This window comes from Schistocerca americana, chromosome 3 (assembly GCF_021461395.2).
Source record: "Schistocerca americana isolate TAMUIC-IGC-003095 chromosome 3, iqSchAmer2.1, whole genome shotgun sequence".
Classification (NCBI taxonomy): Eukaryota; Metazoa; Arthropoda; class Insecta; order Orthoptera; family Acrididae; genus Schistocerca; species Schistocerca americana.
In genome coordinates, this window is record NC_060121.1 from 983362823 (window position 1) to 983390633 (window position 27811).

Here is a 27811-nt window from a genome sequence, read left to right on the forward strand (position 1 = left end):
GAACGCTATCGTCCAGCTAACTACAGGCTTCGCAGCCTGATATAAGTACTCTGCGAACCTAGCATGTGTGCGATCACCTAAAGTCAACTCTCTTCTAGAACACCGGAAAGTTCAACTGCAAATCCGTGACGGCGCACGGAACGCACTTTCGAACTCTTTCAGTTTCACTTACTGCAAGAAATAACTCTACTGATTATGGAAGATACCCTGTGCCAGCTTCTGAAGGGCACTACGAAAATACGGCCTCCATCCTCTACGACACACGACTTCTACGAGGTGCGACAATAAAGTAATGAGGCTGACGTGAAAAAAAAAAAAAAATGTTGCTTACCGTTTAAGTCAAGTTTAGTTTTGTCCCCTTCAAAGTAGTTCCCTTCTGATTGCACACACTTTTTCCAGCGCTTCTGCCATTGACGGTGACATTTCTCGAACTCATCTCCTGTAATATCCTCCAAGACCCTCGTCACAGCTTTTTGGACATCTTGTGTTGTTTGAAAATGGTGTACCTTGACCGCCGTTTTGAGTCTTGGAAATAGAAAAAAGTCGCACGGAGCGATATCTCGTGAATAAGGTGGCTGTGGTGTTACTGAAATTTGTCTTGAGGGTAAAAATTGCTGTACTGACAGAGCAGTATGGGATGGCGCATTATCGTGATGTAGAATCCAATTATCAGCAATGTTGGCACGAACTCGAAGAACTCTTTTGCGAAGTCTTTCTAAAATTTCTTTGTAGTAATATTGGTTAACTGTTTGTCCACGAGGCACCACCTCTTTATCAATAATTCCCTTGGAATCAAAGAAGCACACAAGCAGGTTGCTGGTCGTCCACTGTGGTCTTCATCTTCAACATTCATTCTGCCTTCACTAAACATTTAATGCCAACGAAAAACTTGAGCTCTTGACATAACCTCCTCTCCAAAAGCCTTCTGAAGCTTACTGTAAGTTGTCGTCGCGTTTTCTCCCAATTTAACGCAAAAAGAAATGCCATTTCGTTGCGCAGTATTATGTGGTTACATTTCCGTGACGAGAGACACTAACACGTGTTAACTTATTATAGCACTTCTCAGGACTAAATGTTCAAATGTAACTGGTAAGGTCATCAGTCCCTAAGCTTACACACTACTTAACCTGAATTATCCTAAGGACAAACACACACACCCTCATGCCCGAGGGAGGACTCGAACCTCCGCCGGGACCAGCGGCACAGTCCATGACTGCGGCGCTCCAGACCGCTCGGCTAATCCCGCGCGTCACTTCTCAGGACTGAGCAGTTGCGTCGATGTGCTGTTTGGACTAGAAGCAGCTTATAGACCGAGGTCAAAGATGTTGTGGCTACACAAGCCTGCAGGGTTGCCACATCTTGCAAAGAAAATCACTCTTATTACTTTATTTTCGCACCTCGTACACCTCGATTTCGCCACCTCCAGACCACTTCACGAAATTGTTTAACATTTGGTCATTCCAGCCAATCCGAATCAGGCGCATTCTCATTGGCCACTTCCTGTTCCCGCCTACGGTGCTTCTGTAATGTGCTACTTCCTGTTAAGCACTTTCAGAAGTTTTCCTGCAAGTGTTGGAAAACGCCGATCATCATAGCAAATATCACTCGACCTTAAGTCAGCCAGCCCCGCCTGCCAAGATCTCTGCCCACTTATGAGGATTAAGGAGAGACCGACACATCCGTTCCACACTGTAGAAACACCCTCCCCCTCCCCCCTCCTCAGAAACTGGCCCTTTCACAGACAATGGCCACAGAAATAGCACACAGGCATTGTCAGCAAATGGTATATTACAAGTACTGAGCCCTCGGTATGCGTCTCTGCGGCTTTCATTTGCAGGCTGATTACCACTTCTACAGTGAATACTTCACCCCGGAGCGGAATGTGCGCTGTTTTTAAACATCCTGACAGATTAAAACTGCACACCGGATCAGGGCTTCTATGCGGAACCGTGCCTTTCGTGAACAATCTTCCTATCGACTGAACTATCCAGGCACGAACAACGAGCCCCCCTCATACCTTAAGTTCCGCTAACAGGCCAATAATTACGAGGCCTGTTCAGAAAGTAAGCTCCGATTGATTGCCAAATTGAAACCACAGTGAACGTCAGAAATGTTTTACTTGTAACAATTAGCTACACCTTTCAGCTACTTCTCTACGTAGTCGCCGTTCTGACTTAGACTTTTGTCATAGCGTTGTACCAACTTTCCAATAGCCTCATCATAGAAGGCAGCCGCCAGTGCTTTCCGCCAATTCTCCACGCTGGCCTACACCTCGTTGTCTGTGTCAAAATGTTGTCTTCAAAGACAGCGGTTCATGTGACCAGAGATGAAACTCAGGGGGAGACAATTGCGGACTGTATTGTGGGTAATCTCACATTTCCATTTGAAAACGATGCAGGAGCATCTTCATTGCCCCTGCAGAATGCGGCTGAGAATTGTCTTGAAGAAGAAACAGCATGACAGTTATGTAATGTTAGCTGCATAGCTTCAGGCGAAATTTCTCACCAGGCCCTCGTACTTGGCGGCAGACACTATTTTCTAGACATCTTTACGCACTCACTGCGAGCTCAGAAATGAGAAGAGCGACGTGATGCTAACTGGGGTTATACTAGAGACACTACCCAACACATCTGTGCAAAGCTTTATCGGATTTTCATAGTCGTTTCCATTTCGCGACCGATCGGAGCTTACTTTCTGAAAGCCCCTCGTAGAATTTTTCGGAATGAAAACCTTTGTGATTGCTCGTATAGATGGTATAGAAATTTGGCGGTGGGACGAACTATTATATTTTTTTTATTTATCAACTGCGTAATAATCGATTCTTATGGCAGCTACTGTCAGCGCACAGTTTAAAGGGGTCACGTTTACTCGTTGACCTCAAGTTTCTGTGTTGTTAAATAGATGAATTTAGCAATGCGGTTTGCAGATACATCGCCTGGCAAAAGAATGAAGCAGCCAGAAGCTGAGGACGAAACGAAATAAAAATTCACGGGTTGAAAGAATATCTGATGTTATTTATGGATTCTTCCGGTACTTCTTGGTAGAGCAGTTCCATACTTAAGGTTGAATAACAAGTGCACAGTTTTTCTTCTACTGATTTTTGTTTATTTCGAACCAGTTTTCGGCTTATTAGGCCATCTTCAGGAAACAAGTGTCTAGTGTCTGGAAGGGACACTGGTTTTTAGGTAACCAAACATTAAAACATTATAGGTGAAGATACAATCACTTGTATAGCGTGTTGTGCACCGAACTTCTTTCTTAATTTTGAAATTACATTTTACACAATGGCTATTGTTAAGTACAATAAATAATTAAAGTACGGAATATTACAGGTTAAATGGATTTTATTTTCTGAGATACTGTTAAAATGAATACTTTTCATTTATGTTGTGCAAGAAACTTTTTTTTTCAATGGAAACCAAACTCTAAGCAATGGACAGTATTATACACAATAATTAGAATATATAATCTTACGTTATTACAGAATAAATGGTTATGACGCTGTAACTGAGCACTCGCAACCTTTGTTGAGAAACAAACATATTTTACATTGTCAATAATATTTTTATTCAGTGGACTGTATTGAACATAGTACATGGTTAAAATATATGGCAGAGAAGTATTACAAGTTATATTGTAGAAGTTTATGGCCTGAGGAATAGGAATGGGCAGCATTATGTGTCATTGTGGCGGTTTGTGGGTATGTGACTGGTTGATAGCATCATGTGAAGCTTAAAAGTGGTAATGTGCTCAGCTGTACATGATCATTTAGAACCAGCTAGAGATTTTGGGCTAAGTGTCTGTTTATCTCAAGTGCTTCTAACACGCTTTGTTTTCTCCTTTGTTGGCTACGTGTAGTACTTCTGTGTGGATTTGGTATTTGTGTCCTTCCTTCAGCACATGTTTGGCAAAGATGGGGTCTGACTTATGCAATTTCCAGCTGCAGTATTGTTCAATCAGCCTAGCTGTTATGGCCCTGCATGTCTGAAAAATATACAGTTGAAACTTCTTCGTTTAATAGTTTTTTTACTTAAATTGCAATAACTGGGAAGGTGAAACTTCTTAATTTAATTCTGGAACTGCTGAGTGAAACTGAACGTACTGTCACTTTGCTTGTCTTTATCATTTCATATCTGACCTGCAGAATTATTCGTGACAAATACAACTCATACACAATCTGACTGCTCAAATAATTAACACAAAAGAATAGCCCTGAATTAGAAGAAATCCTAACGATAACCCATACATTTCATAAGACACTTACCTCACAAAAAGTTTTCATTACGCGAACTACAGCAGTGCCGCAAGCACCAGTAGTGCCAGCTAAATAAAAGATCCTAACTACTGAAGGCTCTAACTACTGATAGGCATGTGGTTAGCAAACGGAAGATTTTGTTGCAGAGCAAACAATGTATTTAGTAAATTTTACCTTAATAATGTGACATCCGGTTTAAAAAATATATAATCGTCCGTGACATCCAGTTCCAAAAAATTATATAATCGTCAATAGTTTTAAATCTCTATGACGGACACCTCCAGACCGCCCCCTCGCGCTAACACTGCAGACCTCTAACCTCCATCTCTGCTAACTATAAACTTCCAACCTCCATCACTGCCGGCCATTCACCTCCAACTGCGAGTCTGACCAGCCACACAGTCTCTTAAAGAGGGCGCACATCGCTGTCAGAGTTATTAATGCAGTCTATCGCGCTGCCAACATACAAATATATAAACAGGCTACTTATACAGTTTGTTGCAGCCATTACAAGTGATTTTAAAAACACCACTGTTACTTAATAACTCTGTTTTGTCCTTGCTGTTGAACAGAATATGGACTGTAATGCCTCTTACATAAAATGAAGTTTTGTTGTTGCAGGATGTGAGGGTTTGGCTAAATTGTCAGACAGCTTTCCTAAATATGGGATTGTACAGCAGCAGGTTCTAGATATGACTGTTGTCGCAGAGGGCGCATACACATACAGTAACAGTAGAACAAAGACAGTCTACTTATTCAACCTTAGATATTTGATGCTATATCAGCAATTACAAAATTAGTCAAATTTACAAAGAACTTGACAGTATAGGCCCACTTACTAGTATAACATTGTACCCTACTATGACCTGGATACATGCAGTGATTAGATTGGGAAGGGTGGCCTAAAGCCTTTATATCGACCCCAGAATCAAGCTGGCGCTCAACTGTAAGTGGTCCTTGGCAACTCGGATACTGGCGCTGAGAAAGGGTTGACATGCGAGCTGGCTCCATGCACGTTCTATCATGGGCAGATCTGGGGATATTGTTGGCCACTGGAGTACCTCTCCATCAAGCAGGCAGTTGATGGAGAAACGTACCATGTGTGGACAAGTTTTGTACTGTTGAAAAATGACACCACGATACTGTTGCTTGAGAGGTGACACAGGATAATACAAAGTGTCCATGACACACTCTTATGTGCCGTCTGGGTGCCCTTAATTACTACCAGCCGTAACCTGTGGTCAGACCCAGTGGTTCCCCACACCATAACGCCAGGAATAACACTGTTCTACATCTCAAAACATCTCCCCAGGTCGCTCGCTATGCTTACCGATGTTGGTCGTCTTTGGTAGTGCAGAGGTACAATTCATCACTGAACACAATGCGACACCATTCATCAGCAGTCTATGTTTGCCATTCGAGACCCACCTCAAATGCAGCTGTTCTTGTTGAGGTGTTAACAACACTCTGTTCATGGGACGGTAATTTCGCAGCCTGGTTGCTGATAGTCTTTGACCCATGGTCGAGGGTGACACAGATTGTTCAATAGAGTCCACTACTTGTTCCCAGATGGCATGCACAGATGTGAAGGCATTACAATATGCCTGATGCACAGCATGCTAATCCTGCCTTATGGTGCTCAGAGGTGGTTGACCATAACCTTGACAATGAGTAAGCCTGTCTCCACGTTCCCATGCAGTCCAATGTCGGGCGACTATCACGTACGATTTCCCTACAAATATGGGTATTGCATGATTTGACCAGCCAGCCAAATGGAGACACATGATGAGGTCAGGTGCTGATAACGCTGTCTCATGGGAGTGCGCGGCATTTCCGAGTCTTTAATCACTGAACATCTGACACTCTTCACGCCCCTCATACAACTTACCAGGCCAGGTAACAACACTAAACACGAACAACAATAATACACTCTAGTTGCCATTCTTCCTCTCACAGAAAATTGCAACTCTGATGATTTACACTGAGGTCACAGAAGTCATGCAATACGTCCTAATATCGTGTCGGATCTGCTTTTGCTCGGTGTTGTGCAGCAATTCGTCGTGTGGTGTTGTGTACCAAACCGAGGTGGCGTGGACTCCCCAAGCCGTTGGAAGCCCCTGCAGAAATACTGAGCCATGGTGCTTCTATCGCCATCCATAATTGCGGAAGTGTTGCCGGTGCAGTATTTTGTGCACGAACTGAACTATCAATTATGTCCCATAAACATGCGATGGGATTCATGTCGGGCAATCTGGGAGGCCAGATCGTGTCCAGAATATTCTTCAAACCAATTGTGAACAACTGTCGCCCTATCCAGGACGTGCTGCCATCCATACACATTCAATTGTTTTTTGGGAGCCTGAAGTCCATGAATGACTGCAAATGGTCTCCAGGTAGCGGAACTTAACCATTTCCAATCACCATGCAGCTTAGCCTTGCGCTCTGAGGCGTCTTGTTACAGTTCGCGCAGCTTTCTCCCCCCCCCCCCCCCCCCGTTGGAGATTCGATCCGCCTCGGGCATGGGCATATGTATTGTCCTTAGTGTAAGTTAGTTTAAGTTAGATTAAGTAGTGTGTAGGCTTAGGGGGACCGACGACTTCAGCAGTTTGGTCCCATAGTCCTTACCACAGATTTCCAAAATTTTCCATTTCTACTGAATGATCCGTTGAATTGAACCAGAGGACCCAGTCTATTCGATGTAAACACAACCCACAGACTTATGGAGCCACTAGCAGCCACCACAGTGTCTTGTTGATAATTTGGATCCGTGGATTTGTGGGGTCTCTGCCACAGTTGAACCCTACCATTAGGTCTTACAAACTGAAATCGGGACTCATCTGACCAGGCCATGGTTTTCCAGTCGACTATGGTAGAACCGATATGGTCACATGCCCAGGAGAGGCGATGCAGGCAATGTGCTGTCAACAACGCCACTCGCGTTGGTTGTCTGCTATCATAACCTATTAACGCCAGTTTCACTGTCCTGTCCTCACAGATACGTTTGTCGGACGTCCCACATTGGTTTCTACGCTTATTTAACGCAGTGTTGCTTGTCTATTAGCACTGACAATGATGGTCTCGATCGTTAAGTGAAGGCTGTCGGCCACTGCATTGTCCGTGGTGAGAGGTAGTGGCTGAAATGTGGTGTTCTCGGCACACTCCTAACACCGTGGATCTCGTAGTATTGAATTCCCTACCGATTTTTGAAATGTCCAGCTCCAACTACCATTCCGCATTCGAAGTCTGTTAGTTCCCGTCATGTGGCTATAATCGTGTCGGAAACTTTTTCACATGAATCACTTGAGTACAACTGTCAGCTACACCAATGCACTGCTCTTTTATACCTTTTGTATATGACACACGCCAAGGGGCCTTGGTTCGATTCCCAGCTGGGTCGGAGATTTTCTCCTATCAAGGACTGGGTGTTGTGTTGCACTCATTACCATTTCATCATCATTAGTGGAAGGCAATGGGAAACCATCACTGGAATCACTTCCCTAGACGCTCGTGCAGTGTACCTCTCCGACGAGGCTTCCCCCATGACAAGACCTGCCGTAAGGCAGAACACAAAGTACACTACTGGCCATTAAAATTGCTACACCACGAAGATGACGTGCTACAGACGCGAAATTTAACCGACAGGAAGAAGATGCTGTGATATTCAAATGATTTGCTTTTCAGAGCATTCACTCGAGGTTGGCGCCGGTGGCGACACCTACAACGTGCTGACATGAGGAATGTTTCTCATACAGAAACAGCAGTTGACCGGCGTTGCCTGGTGAAACGTTGTTGTGATGCCTCGTGTAAGGAGGAGAAATGCGTACCATCACGTTTCCGACTTTGATAAAGGTCGGATTGTAGCCTGTCGCGATTGCGGTTTTTCGTAATGCGACATTGCTGCTCGCGTTGGCCGAGATCCAATGACTGTTAGCAGAATATGGAATCGGTGGGTTCAGGAGGGTAATACGGAACGCCGTGCTGGCTCCCAACGGCCTCGTATCACTAGCAGTCGAGATGACAGGCATCTTATCCGCATGACTGTAACGACGGATCGTGTAGGCACGTCTCGATCCCTGAGTCAACAGATGGGGACGTCTGCAAGACAACAACCATCTGCACGAACAGTTCGACGACGTTTGCAGCAGCATAGACTATCAGCTCGGAGACCATGGCTGCGGTTACCCTTGACGCTGCATCACAGACAGGAGCGCCTGCGATGGTGCGCTCAACGACGAACCCGGGTGCACGAATGGCAAAACGTCATTTTTTCGGATGAGTCCAGGTCCTGTTTACAGCATCATGATGGTCGCATCCGTGTTTGGCGACATCGCGGTGAACGCACATTGGAAGCGTGTATTCGTCATCTCCACACTGGCGTATGACCCGGCGTGATGGTATGGGGTTCCATTGGTTACACGTCTCGGTCACCTCTTGTTCGCATTGATGGCACTTTGAACAATGGACGTTACATTTCAGATGTGTTACGACCCATGGCTCTACCCTTTATTTGATCTCTGCGAAACCCTACATTTCAGCAGGATAATGCACGAACGCATGTTGCAGGTCATGTACAGGCCTTTCTGGATACAGAAAATGTTCGACTGCTGCCCTGGTGAGCATATTCTCCAGATCTCTCACCAATTGAAAACGTCTGGTCAATGGTGGCCGAGCAACTGGCTCGTCACAATACACCAGTCACTACTCTCGATGATCTGTGGTATCGTGTTGAAGCTGCATGTGCAGGTATTCCTGTACACGCCATCCAAGGTCTGTTTGACTCAATGCCCAGGCGTATCAAGGTCGCTATTACGGCCAGAGGTGGGGTACTGATTTCTGAGGATCTATGCACCCAAATTGTGTGAGAATGTAATCACATGTCAGTTCTAGTATAATATATTTGTCCAATGGATACCCAGATATCATCTGCATTTCTTCTTGGTGTAACAATTTTAACGGCCAGTAGTGTAGTTATATGACACTCCCTCCATCTGTATATGTGCATATCACTCTCCCATAATATCACCTCCATGTACGTCCCCACCAACAGTGCGTATGAAGTTAAATTGGCCTCCGCTCATGTATTCTATGTTCTTTGCTTGTTTTGCCAAGAATTGTAGATACTTACGATGAAAAATGGAAATATTAGTCCAGAAGGTAGCTGTGAAATGTGTGGACGCCCAGCAGTTTGACTGACGTGCTGCCGCTGGTGCACAGGACTCGGTGCCGAGCCCATCGCTGGCGTCGCTGGTGCGGCCGCTGGAGCCGTGGCTGGTGGAGGCCGCCCTGGCCGCCGTGCCGCCCGGTCGCCAGCGGCACGACCACGACCACGACCTCGACCACGACCACGACCACGACCACGACCACGACCCGCTGCGGGCGGAGCCGCGCCGCCCCCGGCTGTCGAGGCCGTGGCCGCAGGCGCCGCTGGCGCGCCTCCACGTGGCGGCGGGCCGGCGCTACCGCCTGAGGCTCATTGCCGCCACCTGCCTCGTCTGCCCCTTCCGCTTCAGCGTCCAGCACCACCGGCTCTCCGTCATCGCAGCCGACGGCGCGCCCGTCCACCCGCGCACCGTCGACGGCGTCGTCATGTGGCCAGGTCAGCGATCCCTTAGGTATCCAGAGCTCTTGGACAGCTCTTTTGTATCTCAGCTGGTTGGCAACTAGCTGCCAGCATGCTCTGTGCCTGCTAGAACTGGATCTTCGAGTGTATGTCGTAGTTACGAGGGTCACTCCAAAAGAAAAGCACACTATTTTTTTTATCCATCTTTTATTCTACACGTTTCAAAGTTTTACAGTGTGTAGATACGTCCTTTAGGAACAATGTTTTCATTTCTCCACATAATTTCCATCCCTCTCAACTGCCTTACGCCATCTTGGAACCAGCGCCTGTATACCTGCACGGTAAAATTCTGGACCAACCTGTTGGATCCGCTGTTTTGCAGCGTGCACAGGGGAGTCATCATCTTCAAACATTGTTCCACAAAGAGAGTCTTTCAGTTTCCCAAAGAGATGATAGTCACATGGAGCCAGGTTGGGACTGCAAGGTGGGTGTTTCAGTGTTGTCCATCCGAGTTTTGCGATCGCTTCCATGCCTTTTTGACTGACATATAGCCGTGCATTGTCGTGCAACAGCAAAACATCCTGCTTTTGCCGATGTGGTTGAACACGACTCAGTCGAGCTTGAAGTTTCTTCAGTGTCGCCACATATGCATCAGAGTTTATGGTGGTTCCACTTGGCATGATGTCCACAAGCAACAGTCCTTCGCAATCGAGAAACACCGTAGCCATAACCTTTACAGCAGGTGTGGTTTTGAAATTTTTATTTTTGTTGGGTGAATTTTCATGATGCCACTCCATTGATTGCCTCGTCAACTCTGCTGAAAAATGATGGAGCCATGTTTCATCACCTGTCACAATTCTTCTCAGAAATTCATCTTCACCATTCTCGTACTGTTCCAAAAGTTGGGTGCATACCGTTTTTCTTGTTTCTTTGTGAGCCATTGTCAACATCCTGGGAACCCACCCGGCACAAACCTTTTTTAACGCCAACACTTTTAGTATTCTCTAAAAACTTCCTACCACTATCCCAACGTAGCGTGACATATCGTTGACTGTGTTGCGTCTGTCAGCAGTCACCAATTCGTTAACTCTCTGCACATTGTCTGGAGTGTGCGCAGTACGAGGCCTGCCGCTGCGAGGACAATCCTCAATATTGCCGTGCCCGCTTTCATCACGTAACCACCGACAAACTGTACTGCGATCGACAGCAGCATCTCCATACACCTTTTTCAACCTCTTGTGGATGTTTCCGTGTCGTTTTCACAGCACAGGAATTCTATGACAGCACGTTGCTTCTGACGAACGTCAAGTGTAGCAGCCATCTTGAAGACATGCTGTGACGGCGCCACTCACGGGAACAGGTTGAACTAAGTTTGAAAGCAAGCGGGAAGGATGTATCTACACGCTGTGATACTTTCATACATGCAGAATGAAAACTGTATTTTTACAAAAATAGTGTGCATTTCTTTTGCAGTGACCCTCGTGCTTACACTAGTCTTATGTGCTACCTGATCAAAAGTATCCAGACACCTGTTAGAGCACCTTAATATGGGATGTGTCCACCTGCCGCATTTATGGTGGATTTAACTCTGTTGAGGACACTTTCAATGAGATGTCTGAAGGTATGTACAGAAATGGCAGCCCATTCTTCCTCAGGAGGAAGGTATCCGAAGAGTCGCACTTTCTACCTTCTCTAAGATAGAAAGTGGGGCAGGAGGCCTGGAGCAAAGCCCATGTCCACACTCAACCCAAGAGTGTGTATTTGCATTCAAGCCAGGATTCTGGGTACGACAATCCATTTAAGGAGTATTATTATCCACAAAACCCACACCCTTGGAGATGCTACTTTATTACAGGGTGCGCATTGTCGTCCTGATACAAACGATCACTGGCACCAAACACTTCCTCTACTATGTGCAGTACAAAATGCTATATGATGTGTTCATATCCTTCTGTAGTTGTCGATTTCTTAAGCACAGTAAGGTGAGCACACTCTGTCACATATCCACCGACAGCGGCACAAAATATATCTAGGTATGATTGAACAAATTTATTTATCGAAGATTAATTGCACATCTGCTTCGATGTGGATCGAAACAAAACCTAAAACGACTCACTTCCTGAAATACAGCAATAATAGTTCTTGCAGCTGAGACTACGTTCATTAAACTCATACATCATAAAAGTCAAAGTCCGATAGGGTGCAAAATTGTCTGAGTCCGGTGAGTAGCTATTTGTAAGTCAAACAGGAATAAATTTACAAGCCCACAAATCCACCACAATGACAGGGTCGGTATCTTCTTCAGTGGGGAGGCCACAAACACTGGGAATATTTTCGATTGTCTTGCAGAAGAAGATAGGTCTGTGTGGCCCGTGGCCTCTTAACAGTGCTTGGGTCGCCTCCTGGTGGAGTGCTGGAGTGAGGTCATCTCTCGTCTGGAGATTGTTTCCTGCAATGCGTGTTACGCATCCTAAGAGCACTGATGTGAAGGTGGTTGTTGGCACCACAGGCGTTAAGCTTTGGTACAGGCTATTATCTGATGCTCACTACTATCCTAACCAGTGATGTTGTTGGGTCAACATGGGAACACACATGAATTGTCTCCTGTGGAGCTCCAAGTTCAACAACATGCAGTCAACTAAGTGATGCAAAACACTTGTGCCTGCACGAGAACTGTACTCAATCGTCAAAACGACCACAAATCACTGCCCATCCTTCTTCACAGAGCTGACGAACTTCCGACCTCCATGTTCTATGATGAGGCAGTGATGTTCAACGGCTTGTCGCCTATTCGTGTTTTCATATTCTTCACAAATCCCCAGGGATGCTCACAACAGTAGCACCGGTACACCTAAACAACTTCGCCGTTTCTGATAAGCTCATTTCCAGGCAATGGATCATAACAAGTTACCCTTTGACAAACTCGCTTGTGTGAGCTGACTTCCCCGTTTGCTGCCCATCGCTAGAATGATTTTCCATTTGTCTCTGCTCCACTTACTGTCCACACCACACCCTGGAAAAATAACCAGGCGACGTTCAATCTCGCAGCAGGCAGCAGTCATAATACTTTTGCTCATTACTGTATATTGATACAGCATATAAAAAGGTGACAGCTAGTACTAGAAATACCGTTTACTTTTCGTCTCCTTTATACCTAATAGAAATTCTTCTTGGACATTGTGCTGCGTAGAGTCAGTGATTCTGTATGAATTTTCGGCAAAGAGAGCAAATGCCTCTAGCAGGTGACTACAGAGAAATAATGGGCTCATTCAGATTCCCAGCACCAGGCAGTGGCTGGTAGGAGAACCATAATTACAAAGCTAATTAACACTAGCTAAGGGATAAGACAAAGATGCTGTATTTTCCCAGCACTCTTCAATATATAAATAGATGAAGTGATCAGAAAATGAAATATTGTGAATACAAAAGGAGTATTTTTAGCTTGTGGCACTAAATGCAGTCCTATTTGCAGATGGCCTAACACTGATTGCAGAGAATGAACATGACTCTCAGATGGGAGTCTATTAGCTTCAGCAGGCAGTCTCAGAATACAGCCTGAAATTGTCTGTAGATAAATGCAACCAGTAAGATCAGAAGATGTCTTTCATACTAAAATATCAGAGCAAGTGAAACATTTTAAGTAGCTAGGATTTGACGTCACATAGGAATACAACCCTGATTTCGATAAAAAATTAAATGAATTTACCTCCATTTGAGTAACAGCTGCCAAAAATTTGCAGAATAAAGCCAGGAAAGAAACCCAACCGACGATTTACAAAACCGTAGCAGTACCAATCCTTAGTTACGGAAGTGAAACTTAGGTGACAGCAAGACATCAAGAAAGTAAAATACAGGGAATTGAGGTTTCTAAAAAGAATGGAAGGATATACAAGAGAACATGACAAAAGAACTGAGGGTATAAGGCAAGACTTAGAAATATATGCCATAAAAAAAAGTAGGAGAAAATGGAAAGAACAGGTAGATTGTATGAGCGGAGAAACACACCCGGTAAAAGCTCTCATTTATAAATGCACTGGAAGAAGCAATGTAGGAAGGCCATACAAGAGATGGAATACTGTAACAGCAATTTGTCTAATACATAAAATGAAGAAGAAGAAGGAGAAGAAGAAGCAGAAGGAGAAGAAAATTGAGAACGTATAGTAATGACTATGTGATTTTCAGATATGTCACTCTTACTACCATAGTGTCAAGTAATTTTCTTAATAGATTCCTTCTGATTATATGTAAAGACATACTAACAGAAATGCATGACAGCAAGAGAGAGGGAAGCTAATCTGAAGAAGAAGTTGACAGGTCTAAAAAATAAAGTGGTCTCAAAATGTGTGGCTGTGAAAATTAAACTAACTTTTGAAAAACATCACTTTTGAAGGAACAACATGAAATAATATGTGTGAGGAAGGAGATCCCTGAGGAAATTAATTGTAAAAAATATTTAATTAGTAAGCATATCTCACACATTTAGAACTGGACGAAGTGCTGTCCCAATTTCAAGCTAAATTTATCCTGTAGATGACTGCAGATTGTATGTGCTATTCTAGAGAAATGGTTAAAACTACATAGTACAAGAAACTAATAATACTGATGAATAAGAAATGTTGTCATGTACGAGGATGCAAAATGGAATGCACTAGCAACAGAATCATCATCATCATCATTTAAGACTGATTATGCCTTTCAGCGTTCAGTCTGGAGCATAGCCCCCTTATAAAATTCCTCCATGATCCCCTATTCAGTGCTAACATTGGTGCCTCTTCTGATGTCAAACCTATTACTTCAAAATAATTCTTAACCGAATCCAGCTACCTTCTTCTTGGTCTGCCCCGACTCCTCCTACCTTCTACTGCTGAACCCATGAGTCCCTTGGGTAACCTTGCTTCTCCCATGCGTGTAACATGACCCCACCATCTAAGCCTGTTCGCCCAGACTGCTACATCTATAGAGTTCATTCCCAGTTTTTCTTTGATTTCCTCGTTGTGGACACCCTCCTGCCATTGTTCCCATCTACTAGTACCTACAATCATGCTAGCTACATTCATATCCGTAACCTCAACCTTGTTGATAAGGTAACCTGAATCCACCCAGCTTTCGCTCCCATACAACAAAGTTGGTCGAAAGATTGAACGGTGCACAGATAACTTAGTCTTGGTACTGACTTCCTTCTTGCAGAAGAGAGTAGATCGTAGCTGAGCACTCACTGCATTAGCTTTGCTACACCTCGCTTCCAGTTCTTTCACTATGTTGCCATCCTGTGAGAATATGCATCCTACGTACTTGAAACCGTCCACCTGTTCTAACTTTGTTCCTCCTATTTGGCACTCAATCCGTTTATATTTCACTGATGAACTCTTGGTGGCACAGACGATGACCTATTACTTCTTAAGGATTAGTTTAAGATCTAGTTTTTTTTAACTCATCGTGATATTGAACAGATGTCGTCATTCAAACTTTATGCGGTAGCAGCAATGGCTCTGAGCACTATGGGACTCAACTTCTGAGGTCATCAGTCCCCTAGAACATAGAACTAACCTAAGGACATCACACACACCCATGCCCGAGGCAGGATTCGAACCTGCGACCGCAGCGGTCGCGCGGTTCCAGACTGTAGCGCCTAGAACCGCTCGGCCACACCGGCCGGCTAGCAGCAATGTTCGTAGTGGTGGAACTTAAGACATATTAGAAGGATGCAAAGCAAATGAAATATCAAAAGGAGCACATGATTGCTGGGAAGCTGCGCTATGTGTGTACTTTATTCAACGATTAATTTCGGTACCACTATGGTAATAGTGTTACAGGCTGGCTGTAGTTGGCCAGTATGGGTCAGTTACGTTGGAACATATGATGCCAGTGCTATCGGATCTAGTCGTCCAATAAAGTAAAGTCGTACTGCGGTTACCGGAGATCATGTCCTCCTTATTGAAATAGTTATAAACTCTGGATCACACCTGTAAAAGAATGAAACAAGCAGTTAATCCTAATAAACATAAGTCCTGAAGCCATCTGTTTCCCCCTTGTACGACAAATGCTCAAGTGCGGACATGGCAGTGTTATAACACTGTTAATGTCTACGACTATGTGTGTTTCGAAACACCGAAAGTAAGGCATAAATTAAAAAGTGATAAACTGCCACATCCTTATTTCAACATCATTCCGGACACCTTAGTACTTTTAAACGCGTTTCGATAGTGAGCTTGTCAGTCGTGGCTCAGCAGCACTATGATCTCCAAGGTCCCCCGACTTGAACACCTTGGACTTTTTGTGTGAGGATATTTAAAAGCTTTCATACGTTCCATTGCTGTTGGTAGTGTCGATAAACTCCTAGACTGACTGTAGATGGTTGTCAGTGCATTTGGAACATGTCAGGGATTTTTGAACATGTCCAAACATCGATAAGGAGATATGCGGAAGCGTGCCTTCATATGAAGATTAGCCACATGGAGTACTTGATGTAGTATGTCTGTCGTCAAGTGCACATCTCAGTTCGGATCCTCAGAGGCTCTGTTATAAGCCGTCCGCGTACCAGTCGCAATATTCGTATTGGGGAAACCACCGGTTTCTGGGTCTGTTGGGGTTGGGTTGTTTGGGGGAAGAGACCAGACAGCGAGGTCATCGGTCTCATCGGATTAGGGAAGGACGGGGAAGGAAGTCGACCGTGCCCTTTCAAAGGAACCATCGCGGCATTTGCCTGGAGCGATTTAGGGAAATCACGGAAAAGCTAAATCAGGATGGCCGGACGCGGGATTGAACCGTCGTCCTCCCGAATGGGAGTCCAGTGTGCTAACCACTGTCTGGGTCTGTGTTCACTGGGGTTGTTTGCTTGTTCCATTGTCCTCTGCTCGCCACTTTAATTTGTACCTATGATAGTCTAACTCACTATCATTTTTCTCAGCGAGAAAAACAACAGAGCAATAAATAAATCGTAGAGAAACCTTGAGATCACAAATTACCATGATGAGTTGTGCAACCTCAACACAACTCGCTGATACCTTTCCGTGAAGAAGCTATCGAACCACAGCACGTTTGAAAAATTAAGCTGTTTCATTTTCTTATATAACGTTAAGAAAGCAATAGTAGAAAAGCAATGAAATTTTCATTCTGCAGCGCAATGAGCGCTAAATGAAACATTCTGGCAGATTAAAACTGTGTACCGTTCCGAGACTCGAACTTAAGATCTTTGCCTCTTGCGAGCAAGTGTTCTACCGAGTTAGCTACTTAAGCAGGACTCATCCCCCCCCCCACACTCTGACTCCCCCCCCCTCCGATCCCCCCTCTCACAGAGATATACTTCTGCCAGTGAAAACTGTTTCGAAAAAATTGTCATATATTTTATGAAATGATTTTTCTAAAAGTAAAAAATAAAATACCTTAGAGAAACATTTGAGGCACCATTGAATGACGTTCGAAATCATGTACAGCAGACCGCGCGGGATTAGCCGAGCGGTGTAAGGCGCTGCAGTCATGGACTGTGCGGCTGGTCCCGTCGGAGGTTCGAGTCCTCCCTCGGGCATGGGTGTGTGTGTTTGTCCTTAGGATAATTTAGGTTAAGTAGTGTGTAAGCTTAGGGACTGATCACCTTAGCAGTTAAGTCCCATAAGATTTCACACACACATGTACAGCAGATGAGGTGCGTCAAATGTTTTCTAATCTATTTTCTTTCTTACTTTTGGACAAGTCATTTCACAAAACATTTGACTTAATTTTTAAAAATTTTTCCTTTTCAACTTTTGTTCATAAAGCTTTGAATTTAATAAGTTTAAACATCTATCGGTGTTCTATTATTGTTAACGGTATATAGGTCAAGAGAAAGCAGAGAAGTCCCAATTAGCGCAGTAACTTGGTATTTATTTTATTTTCCAACTCGAAAGAATAAATACCACAGTTCTTGCACCAATGTAACATGTTATTCATAAAATGGGTAATCCTTAAAGAGATGAACTTTTTATTATTTCATTTGCATAGTTAGCAGAAAGTGTGTGTGTAATATTTCAGTATTCCTTAAAGTCAGTAATTACGGTTTTGTTAATTACTCTGATTACTGTAAAGTAATTAATTTAAAAAAAAGTAGACCACACGCTGGGTAATTTGATAACCCAATTGCCCATTTTGTTGTCTTCGTTTGGCTACGAAAATTCTGACAAAATCCCTTTGTGTAGTGGCTAGGGAGCCTTCTTTTGTCTCCACTCAGAAATTTGTCCAAAAATTGTTACCTAAATAAGGCGGTGCTTGAATGGTTGCTTCATGTCCATCCACGGCGTGTTTTCTGCCGCCAGACAAGCTGATTAATGCAGTTGCTGCACTGTAGTACAGGGTGAGCACGAAGTCTTGCCTTGATTATAAAAATTTATAACAGAATAACCGTTTGACACAATAGTTTACATTTGATGCCGTTACATAGGTTAGTGTTACTAGTTTTTTTAAAGACCAGTTACGTTAATAAACCTCATCGTGTGCTCCCTTGGTAGCTCGGAGAATGTCGAGGCGGTATTCCAGTTCCCGCCAGGTGTTTCGTAACATGTGTTCTGTCTCAGTACCGACAGCAGCTTGTATCCTAGCCTTCAGGTCGTCGAAGTCAGCAACTGGTGTGACGACTGTCCTTGATATAGCCCCAGAAAAAAGAATCAAGGGCGTAGTGTCTGGAGAGGGGAGTAATGTCCGGATCGGTGGATTGGAAGGAACGGTCCAACACCCTGGCCACCCCGCTCTCCAGACATTACGGCCCTTGACTTTTTTTTTTGGGGCTATATCAAGGACAGAGTCTTCGTCACACTGTGACGCTACAACGCAGTCCTTGCTATAAATTTTTTCGCTTAATTAACACATGAAACTGTTTGTATACCATGTATTGTCTAGTGTAAACATGTATTGTAAATACTATGTTTAAATTGTGTAATATTTAACACTGGCGAGTCAGAGCATATTTAGTTGACGTTGAAGTCAGAGAGATCGTTTTGTCACGCCTCTGGGCGCGGGAGCGCGCCAGCGGGCAGTAGTAGCAGTGACGCCGTGCTCGGAGTAAGTCGTTCAGTCGAGTGCTGCTGGTCCTAGCTGTGTTACATCTAACGGCTAGTGTGTGGGTCTAAGTACGACGGGAAAGTAATGGTCGGCATATCTGGAAGCATGGCCGGGCAAGTTATTATGGATTAATGGGCATAGTGTTGAAGAGACGAGGACTTAAATGTGAAGTGCACTGTGGGCCCAAGTATCCCTCCAAAACCCAGGCGATCATTTAGGCAAAACCACCCCTTCCTTCCGCCTCCTTGATTTCTATCTCACCATCTATGGCCGTCCTATCGCCCTCACTCCCACCCTTAAGTACCTTGGCGTCACCCTCGACCGCCGCCTCTCCTGGACTCCCCACCTCCGGACAATCCAAGCCAAGGCACGCTCCCGACTCCGTCTCCTCAAGCTCCTCTCCGGCCGTACGTGGGGTCTGGACCCCTCCACCATCCTCCACACCTATAAGTCCCTCATCCGCCCTATCCTTTGTTATACCCATCCGGCTTGGATCTCAGCCCCCCCTACCTTTTATAAATCCCTCCAAATCCTTGAATGTCATGCTCTCCGCCTTGCCTATCGCATCCGTCTCCCCTCCCCCACGCGGATCCTGTACAATCCCATCCCCTTCCCCCACCTCCTCCTTTTCCTTGAAAGGATACGGATCCTGTACACCTCCCGCAAACTCGATCCTCCTCACCCACTCGTCTCCCCGATCCTCTCTCACCCCCGCCCACTGCCGCGCCTGTATTCGCACGTCCCACCCGGTCTCCATCTCTCCACCCTCCTTACCCTCTCCCAAGGTGGCTTCCGCCAGCTCCCCCTCCCTGATGATGTCCTCCTCCCCTCCATCTACCCCTCCTATCAACTTTGACCCTGCCCCACGCCCCACTTCCGGTGTCCTTTCCTTTAGGCACCCTCCTGCCCCTTCTCTTCCCTTCCCTTCTCTTTCCTTTTCCCCCGTCCCCTCCCTCCACCCCTCTTCCCCCGGGCTTCCCCTCCCCCTTCCTCCCTCCCCCTAACTCCCCTGCCCGTGGCATGTCTGCTCTCCCCTCTCACTCTCCCACTCCCCTTCCTCCTCCTCCTCTCTTGGCAGGTCCCCGGACTCGCACACGCTCAGTGGACATTCACACGCCGGAGGTCATCGCCATCAGTGTCTCGTGTGTGTGCCTTCGTTTGAGTTTAGTGTTTGTTCGCCATCACGCCGCCACTGTTCACGTGTACCGTCGCCATTATCCGTGTTTTGTGCGCCGTGTCGACTAGTGTCAGTGATGTTTTCTCCTCCAGCGTGAACGGCTCCATGTTTTTTGTTTTTTAGTGTCTACATTGTTTTGCCCGCCGTTTTGATTGTATTCTCTGTGCCCCCTCTATGTATTACTTATTGTAAAACTCAAGGCTGAAGAGCGGCGTACTCTGCTGCTGACAGCCCGCCTAGTGTAAGGTGATAAAAACCACAATAAAGAAAAAAAAATGGGCCCAAGTCACAACAGTAAAAGCCCGCTGCCACATTGTGTCGCCGCCGTGGACTTCCGTCGATCCACCGACAACGAGGGAAGTAAGATCCACGTAATTTTCGTAGGATGAAATTGTAGAAGGCTTGCCAGTGACTGAATTTTCTCTGGAGTTGAACAATTAATAACAAGCACTTTATAATTGAAGTGTTGCAGTTACATTCCACCCGACAATAACACCAAGTAGGTCCCTTCCTAGCCTTGCCTTACTGAACCGAATGTGTCACGCCATTATCAAGAGAAAATATGTTAATTATCAAATTATTTGCATAGACGGTGAAGAGAAAATTTCAGAATGGTTATCGTAGTTAATTGTTGCACTTAATAAGCTTACGCCAATCGTAGTAACTTAATAATAGACTGAAGTAATAAATTTGATTATTAAGATTTATTTCAATGCATATTCAGCTGAAGTTAGTTCAAGGATATTTCCTGAAACTATAAAGCTTATTCCTCCTGACAATCCCCCAATTAATGAATTATTACCATTCAAAACATAGTTAATCAATTATTGGCAATATATTTCATTACGAGTAGATTAAACTGTGCAAAGTACCTAATTTCAAAGACAGAATGACAGTCCATTATTCAAAATCTCGATAGATAATTATCTGTGTTGTCAGCATTGGACTCAGCTGACAAGTTATGAACAAAATAACTATCAAAATACTTATTGAAAGTTAACCATTAATGTTTAAGTGTAGTTAGATTGTTATGACATGGTTTTATATGACTACTGAGCCTGACTCAGCACTTATGTAGAAGTTCCCATTCCACCTGCTGCGCTACACGCAGGTAAACTTTATTTTTGACACAATTATTCACGTACTTAACAGTACTGTCGCTCACCAGTTGAGCTGGCGACCGACTTTTTAATTCCTTTTACAACTTAATCATTTCTTTCGGCAAAGTTTCCACTGGCAAAATTTATTTCCAAATTATTCCATTATTTCATTTACCGATCGTTATTGGATGAAATTACTCATTCAATAACGATTAGTTATAACGTCTCCCGTTTCCCGCGGAATAATGATTGTTTACTTCGGATTCGGATGCCTTATCCCGACGCGGGTCAAAATTCATAATTCACGGTCATTGTCAACTAGTAATTTCGCAAATCCCGGGAAGCAGGGGGGTGTTATAACACCAGTTGCTGACGTTGACGAACTGAAGGTTAGGATACAAGCTGCTGTGGGTACTGTGACAGAACACGTGTCACGAAACACCTGGTGGGAACTGCTCCTTTGGTAGCTCGGACAATGTCGAGGCGGTACCTTGGCGTTCTCCAGGCTACCTAGGGAGCACACGTTGGATTTACTAACGTAAGTCGTCTTAAAAAAAAAAAACTAGTGACACTAACCTATGTAACGGCATCAAATGTAAATTATTGTGTCAAACGGTTGTTCTGTAATAAATTGTTATAATCAGGGCAAGACTTTGTGCTCATGCTATATTTGACAGGTGAGACACGGAAGGGACAGTGCCGCTGAGCGTGCGGTCAGCGTGAGGGGTGCGTGTATGTGTTGCAGGGGAGCGCTACGACGTGGTGGTGGAGGCTTCGCAGCCGCCGGCCGCCTACTGGGCGCACGTGCAGGGCCTGGGGCCGTGCGCGCCGCTGCGGCTCTACCAGCTGGCCACGCTGCAGTACGAGGGCGCCGGCTCCCGCCCTCTCACCAGCGACCCTGGGTACGCAGGGTTCGCCGCCGCCGATGCCTACGTGAGTACCTGCATTTCGCCTGCCATCGTACAAACAGTCGTGCGGTGCACCGTACCCCTATACAATGATAAGCCAAAACGTGACCAGTGACCATCTCGACGATGGTGGCGTTGCGGGCACATGACGCGGTAACAAAAGTATGTAACTGCGGCAGACACGGACGGGGTATCACTCTAGCGAAGATGTGAGGTGCAACTGGGAAATCCACTGAGATAAGCGACTGTCACAAAGGGCAGGTTATTATTACTGCGCAGGGCCAGGGAACGAGTAACTGGAAAACTGTGAAGTTGGTCGAATGTTCACGTGCTACTGTCGTGAGTATCTATGGAAAGAGGTAGAGGGACAGTGCAACTACCATTACGCAGTAAATAGTTGGATGCACGACTCTTCACAGAACATGGAGTTCGGAGGCTTGTCTGCTCTGTACAGTACGATAGATGCTGATCTGTGGCCGAAGGAGCCTGCCGGTGTGGCCGAGCGCTTCTAGGCGCTACAGTCTGGAACCACGCGACCGCTACGGTCGCCGGTTCGAATCCTGCCTCGGGCATGGATGTGTGTGATGTCCTTAGGTTAGTTACGTTTAAGTGGTTCTAGGGGACTAATGACCTCAGCAGTTAAGTCCCATACTGCTCAGAGCCATTTGAACCTTTTTTTTCTTTTGTGGCCGAAACAGCACAATGTTGGTGCAGGCTCAAGTGATTTGGGTACACCCTTCACTATACGAGGTGCAATCAAGTTCTGAGGCCTCCGATTTTTTTTTCTCCGGACTGGAAAGAGATAGATACATGCGCATTGTTTTAAAATGAGGCCGCATTCATTGTCAATGCGTCCCAGAGATGGCAGCACTGTACAGCAGATGGAATTTTACCGCCAGCGGCGAGAGTGAGAACTGTTTTAAATACTTAAAATGGCGACGTTTTCCTTACTTGAACAGCGTGCAGTCATTCGTTTTCTGAATTTGCGTGGTGTGAAACCAATTGAAATTCATCGACAGTTGTAGGAGACATGTGGTGACGGAGTTATGGATGTGTCGAAAGTGCGTTCGTGGGTGCGACAGTTTAATGAAGGCAGAACATTGTGTGACAACAAACCGAAACAACCTCGGGCTCGCACAAGCCGGTCTGACGACATGATCGAGAAACTGGAGAGAATTGTTTTGGGGGATCGTCGAATGACTGTTGAACGGATCGCCTCCAGAGTTGACATTTCTGTGGGTTCTGTGCACACAATCCTGCATGACGACCTGAAAATGCGAAAAGTGTCATCCAGGTGGGTGCCACGAATGCTGACGGACGACCACATGGCTGCCCATGTGGCACGTTGCCGAGCAATGTTGACGCGCAATGACAGCACGAATGGGACTTCGTCGGTTGTGACAATGGATGAGATGTGGATGCCATTTTTCAGTCCAGAAACAAAGCGCCAGTCAGCTCAATGGAAGCACACAGATTCACCGCCACCAAAAAAATTTCGGGTAACCGCCAGTGCTGAAAAAATGATGGTGTCCATGTTCTGGGACAGCGATGGCGAAATCCTTACCCATTGCGTTCTAAAGGGCACTACGGTAACAGGTGCATCCTACGAAAATGTTTTGAAGAACAAATTCCTTCCTGCACTGCAACAAAAACGTCCGGGAAGGGCTGCGCGTGTATTGTTTCACCAAGACAACATACCCGCACATCGAGCTAACGTTACGCAACAATTTCTTCGTGATAACAACTTTGAAGTGATTCCTCATGCTCCCTACTCAACTGACCTGGCTCCTAGTGACTTTTGGCTTTTTGCAACAATGAAAGACACTCTCCATGGCCGCACATTCACCAGCCGTGCTGCTATCGCCTCAGCGATTTTCCAGTGGTCAAAACAGACTCCTAGAGAAGCCTTCGCCGCTGCCATGGAATCGTGGCGTCAGCGTTGTGAAAAATGTGTACGTCTGCAGGGCGATTACGTCGAGAAGTAACGCCAGTTTCATCGATTTCGGGTGAGTAGTTAATTAGAAAAAAAATCGGAGGCCTTAGAACTTGAATGCACCTCGTATAATGTTGAACATGGGACTTTACAGCAGGCTAGCCCTACCTGTTCACACGTTGATCCAATGATATCGGCAGTTACGATTGCAATGCGCACGGGGACCATCGGGATTCGACTTTGATCAATGCAAACGTGTCGACTCTTAGGGTGAACACTGTACCGAAGGTGAGAGGTGAAAATGGGAAAATCCATTGAGATAAGCGACTTTTACAAAGGGAAGATTGTTACTACACATAGCCTGTGAGCGAGTATCTCGAAAACGGCGAAGCTGGCCGAACGTTCACGTCCTATTGTCGTGAGCATCTATGGAAAGATGTAGAAGGACAGTGAAACTACCACTGGGCGCTGAGTGGTTGGGCACCCACGACTCTCCACAGAACGAGGATTCGGAGGCTTGTCTGTTCTGTAAAGTGGGCTAGATGGTGAACAGTCGCATCTCTGCCGAAAGAGCACAATGCTGGTGCCCGCACAACTGTTTCAGAGCACACAGTTCACCGTAAACTGTTGAACATGGACCTCCGCAGCAGACCATCCCGACGTGTTCACATTGGAACTGGAACATCCCCTTAGAAAAATTAAGAATGACAATGCTGGCAAACCTCTATGTTATTTGATTTTCAAACAGCTGAGCAAAACTGAACGTACTCAGACATTTCGCTCTTTACTTATTCTGATCAACACTAAACTGACACACAATACTTTTAGCGCAACGCAATCTGACTTTCAATAATCCCTACAAAAGAATGGTCCTGACTAACAATAACCTATACCTCTCATGAATCACTTACCTCACAAAAATCTTCGTTAGTCGAACTACTGCAATACAGCGAGCGCCAATACCGCCAGCTAAATAAAAGATTCTAACTACTGAAGGCACTAACTACTGATAGGCATAGTTAGCAAATGAAAGATTTTGATGGAGAACAAACAATGTATTTACCTTAATAGCGTTCAAAGGTCATAATATATATCAGTTCATGACATGCAGTCTTACAAATTTACTCTCTCACACGTCCAGATCATCCGCTCACAAGACTCCGCCATTTCTCTCCCCACATCGACCACTGCTGGTGGCTCACCTCCAACTGCGCAACGCTACGCGCTGTTCACATCCAGCTGCCCAACACTACAATAGCGACTATTCCAACAATGCCAACCAGCCACAGACTGCACACAGCACAGTCAGTGATTTTCATACAGAGCGCTACGTGGCGTTACCAACATAAAAACCTAAACAAGCTACTTACAACATGGTCACTCGACGACATAGTTACGATTGCAATTGGTACAGGAACATGGGGACTCGACAGTCAATGAATCGAAACGTGTCGGCTCTTCGAGTGAATCACAATTTTGCTACACTAGGTCGATGATCGTCTCCACAAACACCGTGATCGATGTGAACGACGGCCGGAAATGTGTCGCGCGCCACGATCGCAGGCTGGTTGGGGCATTATTATGCTGCGGGAGACATTGTCCTGCGCTTGCATGGGAGCTATGTTAGTAATCTATGACATGCCGATAGCTGTTAACCACATCTACATCTACATCTACATTTATACTCCGCAAGCCTCCCAACGGTGTGTCGCGGAGGGCACTTTACGTGCCACTGTCATTACCTCCCTTTCCTGATCCAGTCGCGTATGGTTCGCGGGAAGAACAACTGTCTGAAAGCCTCCGTGCGCGCTCTAATCTCTCTAATTTTACATTCGTGATCTCCTCGGGAGGTATAAGTAGGGGGAAGCAATATATTCGATACCTCATCCAGAAACGCACCCTCTCTAAACCTGGCGAGCAAGCTACACCGCGATGCAGAGCGCCTCTCTTGCAGATTCTGCCACTTGAGTTTGCTAAACATCTCCGTAACGCTAACACGGTTACCAAATAACCCTGTGACGAAACGCGCCGCTCTTCTTTGGATCTTCTCTATCTCCTCCGTCAACCCGATCTGGTACGGATCCCACACTGATGAGCAATACTCAAGTATAGGTCGAACGAGTGTTTTGTAAGCCACCTCCTGTTGATGGACTACATTTTCTAAGGACTATCCCAATGAATCTCAACCTGTTACCCGCCTTACCGACAATTAATTTTGTATGATCATTGCACTTCAAATCGTTCCGCACGCATACTCCCAGATATTTTACAGATGTAACTCCTACCAGTGTTTGTCCCGCTACCATATAATCATACAATAAAGGATCCTTCTTTCTATGTATTCGCAATACATTACATTTGTCTATGTTAAGGGTCAGTTGCCACTCCCTGCACCAAGTGCCTATCCGCAGCAGATCTTCCTGCATTTCGCTGCAATTTTCTAATGCTGCAACTTCTCTGTATACTACAGCATCATCCGCGAAAAGCCGCATGGGACTTCCGACACTATCTACTAGGTCATTTATATATATTGTGAAAAGCAATGGTCCCATAACACTCCCCTGTGGCACGCCAGAGGTTACTTTAACGTCTGTAGACGTCTCTCCATTGAGAACAACATGCTGTGTTCTGTTTGCTAATAACTCTTCAATCCAGCCACACAGCTGGTCTGATATTCCGTAGGCTCTTACTTTGTTTATCAGGCGACAGTGCGGAACTGTATCGAACGCCTTCCGGAAGTCAAGAAAAATAGCATCTACCTGGGAGCCTGTATCTAATATTTTCTGAGTCTCATGAACAAATAAAGCGAGTTGGGTCTCACACGATCGCTGTTTCCGGAATCCATGTAGATTCCTACAGAGTAGATTCTGGGTTTCCAAAAACGACATGATACTCGAGCAAAAAACATGTTCTAAAATTCTACAACAGATCGACGTCAGAGATATAGGTCTATAGTTTTGCGCATCTGCGTCCCTTCACGCTTGAGGTCTTACCCGACGGCGATGTCATCTTTCAGCAGTAGAATTGTCCGTGTGTCGGAGCCACAAGCCTGTTACAGTGGTTTGAGGAGCGTCATACGGTGTGTTCAAAAAGTCTCTCCGCAGTGCCGTACGATTGTTAGCCGCGCGTGCCGATGCCGCAGTGAATATACCGAAATGAAACTCAGTGAAATACAAGGTATTAATTTATTGAACATTCATTTTTACTTACAGATTTTCACATTAAATGTTGAAAGTGTCCCCCCTGTTACTGAATACTCAATGCAGTTCGTCTAATCATGTTTCCAAACATAAGCTGTAACATTTCTTCTGTAACAGTAGCAGTGAAAGTGGATATTGCAGTTTTCAATTCATCGATGGAGTTTAAAGGACGGTTTTTATAGACAGTTGATTTCGCTGCACCCCAGAAGAAAAAGTCAGGTGGTGTTAGGTCAGGCGATCGTGGAGGCCAAAGTCCCTGTGAAATTATGCCATCACCAAAAACATCAGCAAGCAGTGACATTGAAACGCGAGCTTTATGGGCGGCTGCACCATCTTGTTCAAAATAGCTGTTCAGTATTTGACTTAACACAAGTTCTCCTATGAATGGGTACAGATTATCCCTGCAGTATCGTTGCGCCTTTATTGTTTCGTTGAAAAGTATGGGACCCACAATCCGACGTCTAGAAATTGCAATCCAAACTGCCATTTTCACAGAATGAAGTGGTTTCTCACGAATACACAATGGATTTGCAGTACTCCACATACGAGAATTTTGCGAGTTCATGTACCCGGATAAACGAAACCATGCCTCATCAGTGAAAAATGTTTCATTAAGAATATCCCTTCAGTTTTGTTGAACGAAATCTT

At 45.2% G+C, this 27811-nt stretch overlaps 1 protein-coding gene across 1 annotated transcript in view; it reads left to right on the forward strand.

Moving 5' to 3' along the window:
* Positions 1-27811, forward strand: part of LOC124606610 (L-ascorbate oxidase-like) — a 134920-nt gene that overhangs the window by 25071 nt on the left and 82038 nt on the right. Inside the window, exons 4-6 of the mRNA XM_047138595.1 lie at positions 9470-9567; positions 9661-9851; positions 21868-22055. Coding sequence (XP_046994551.1) covers positions 9470-9567; positions 9661-9851; positions 21868-22055 — 477 coding nt within the window. The remainder of the gene's footprint in view (positions 1-9469; positions 9568-9660; positions 9852-21867; positions 22056-27811) is intronic.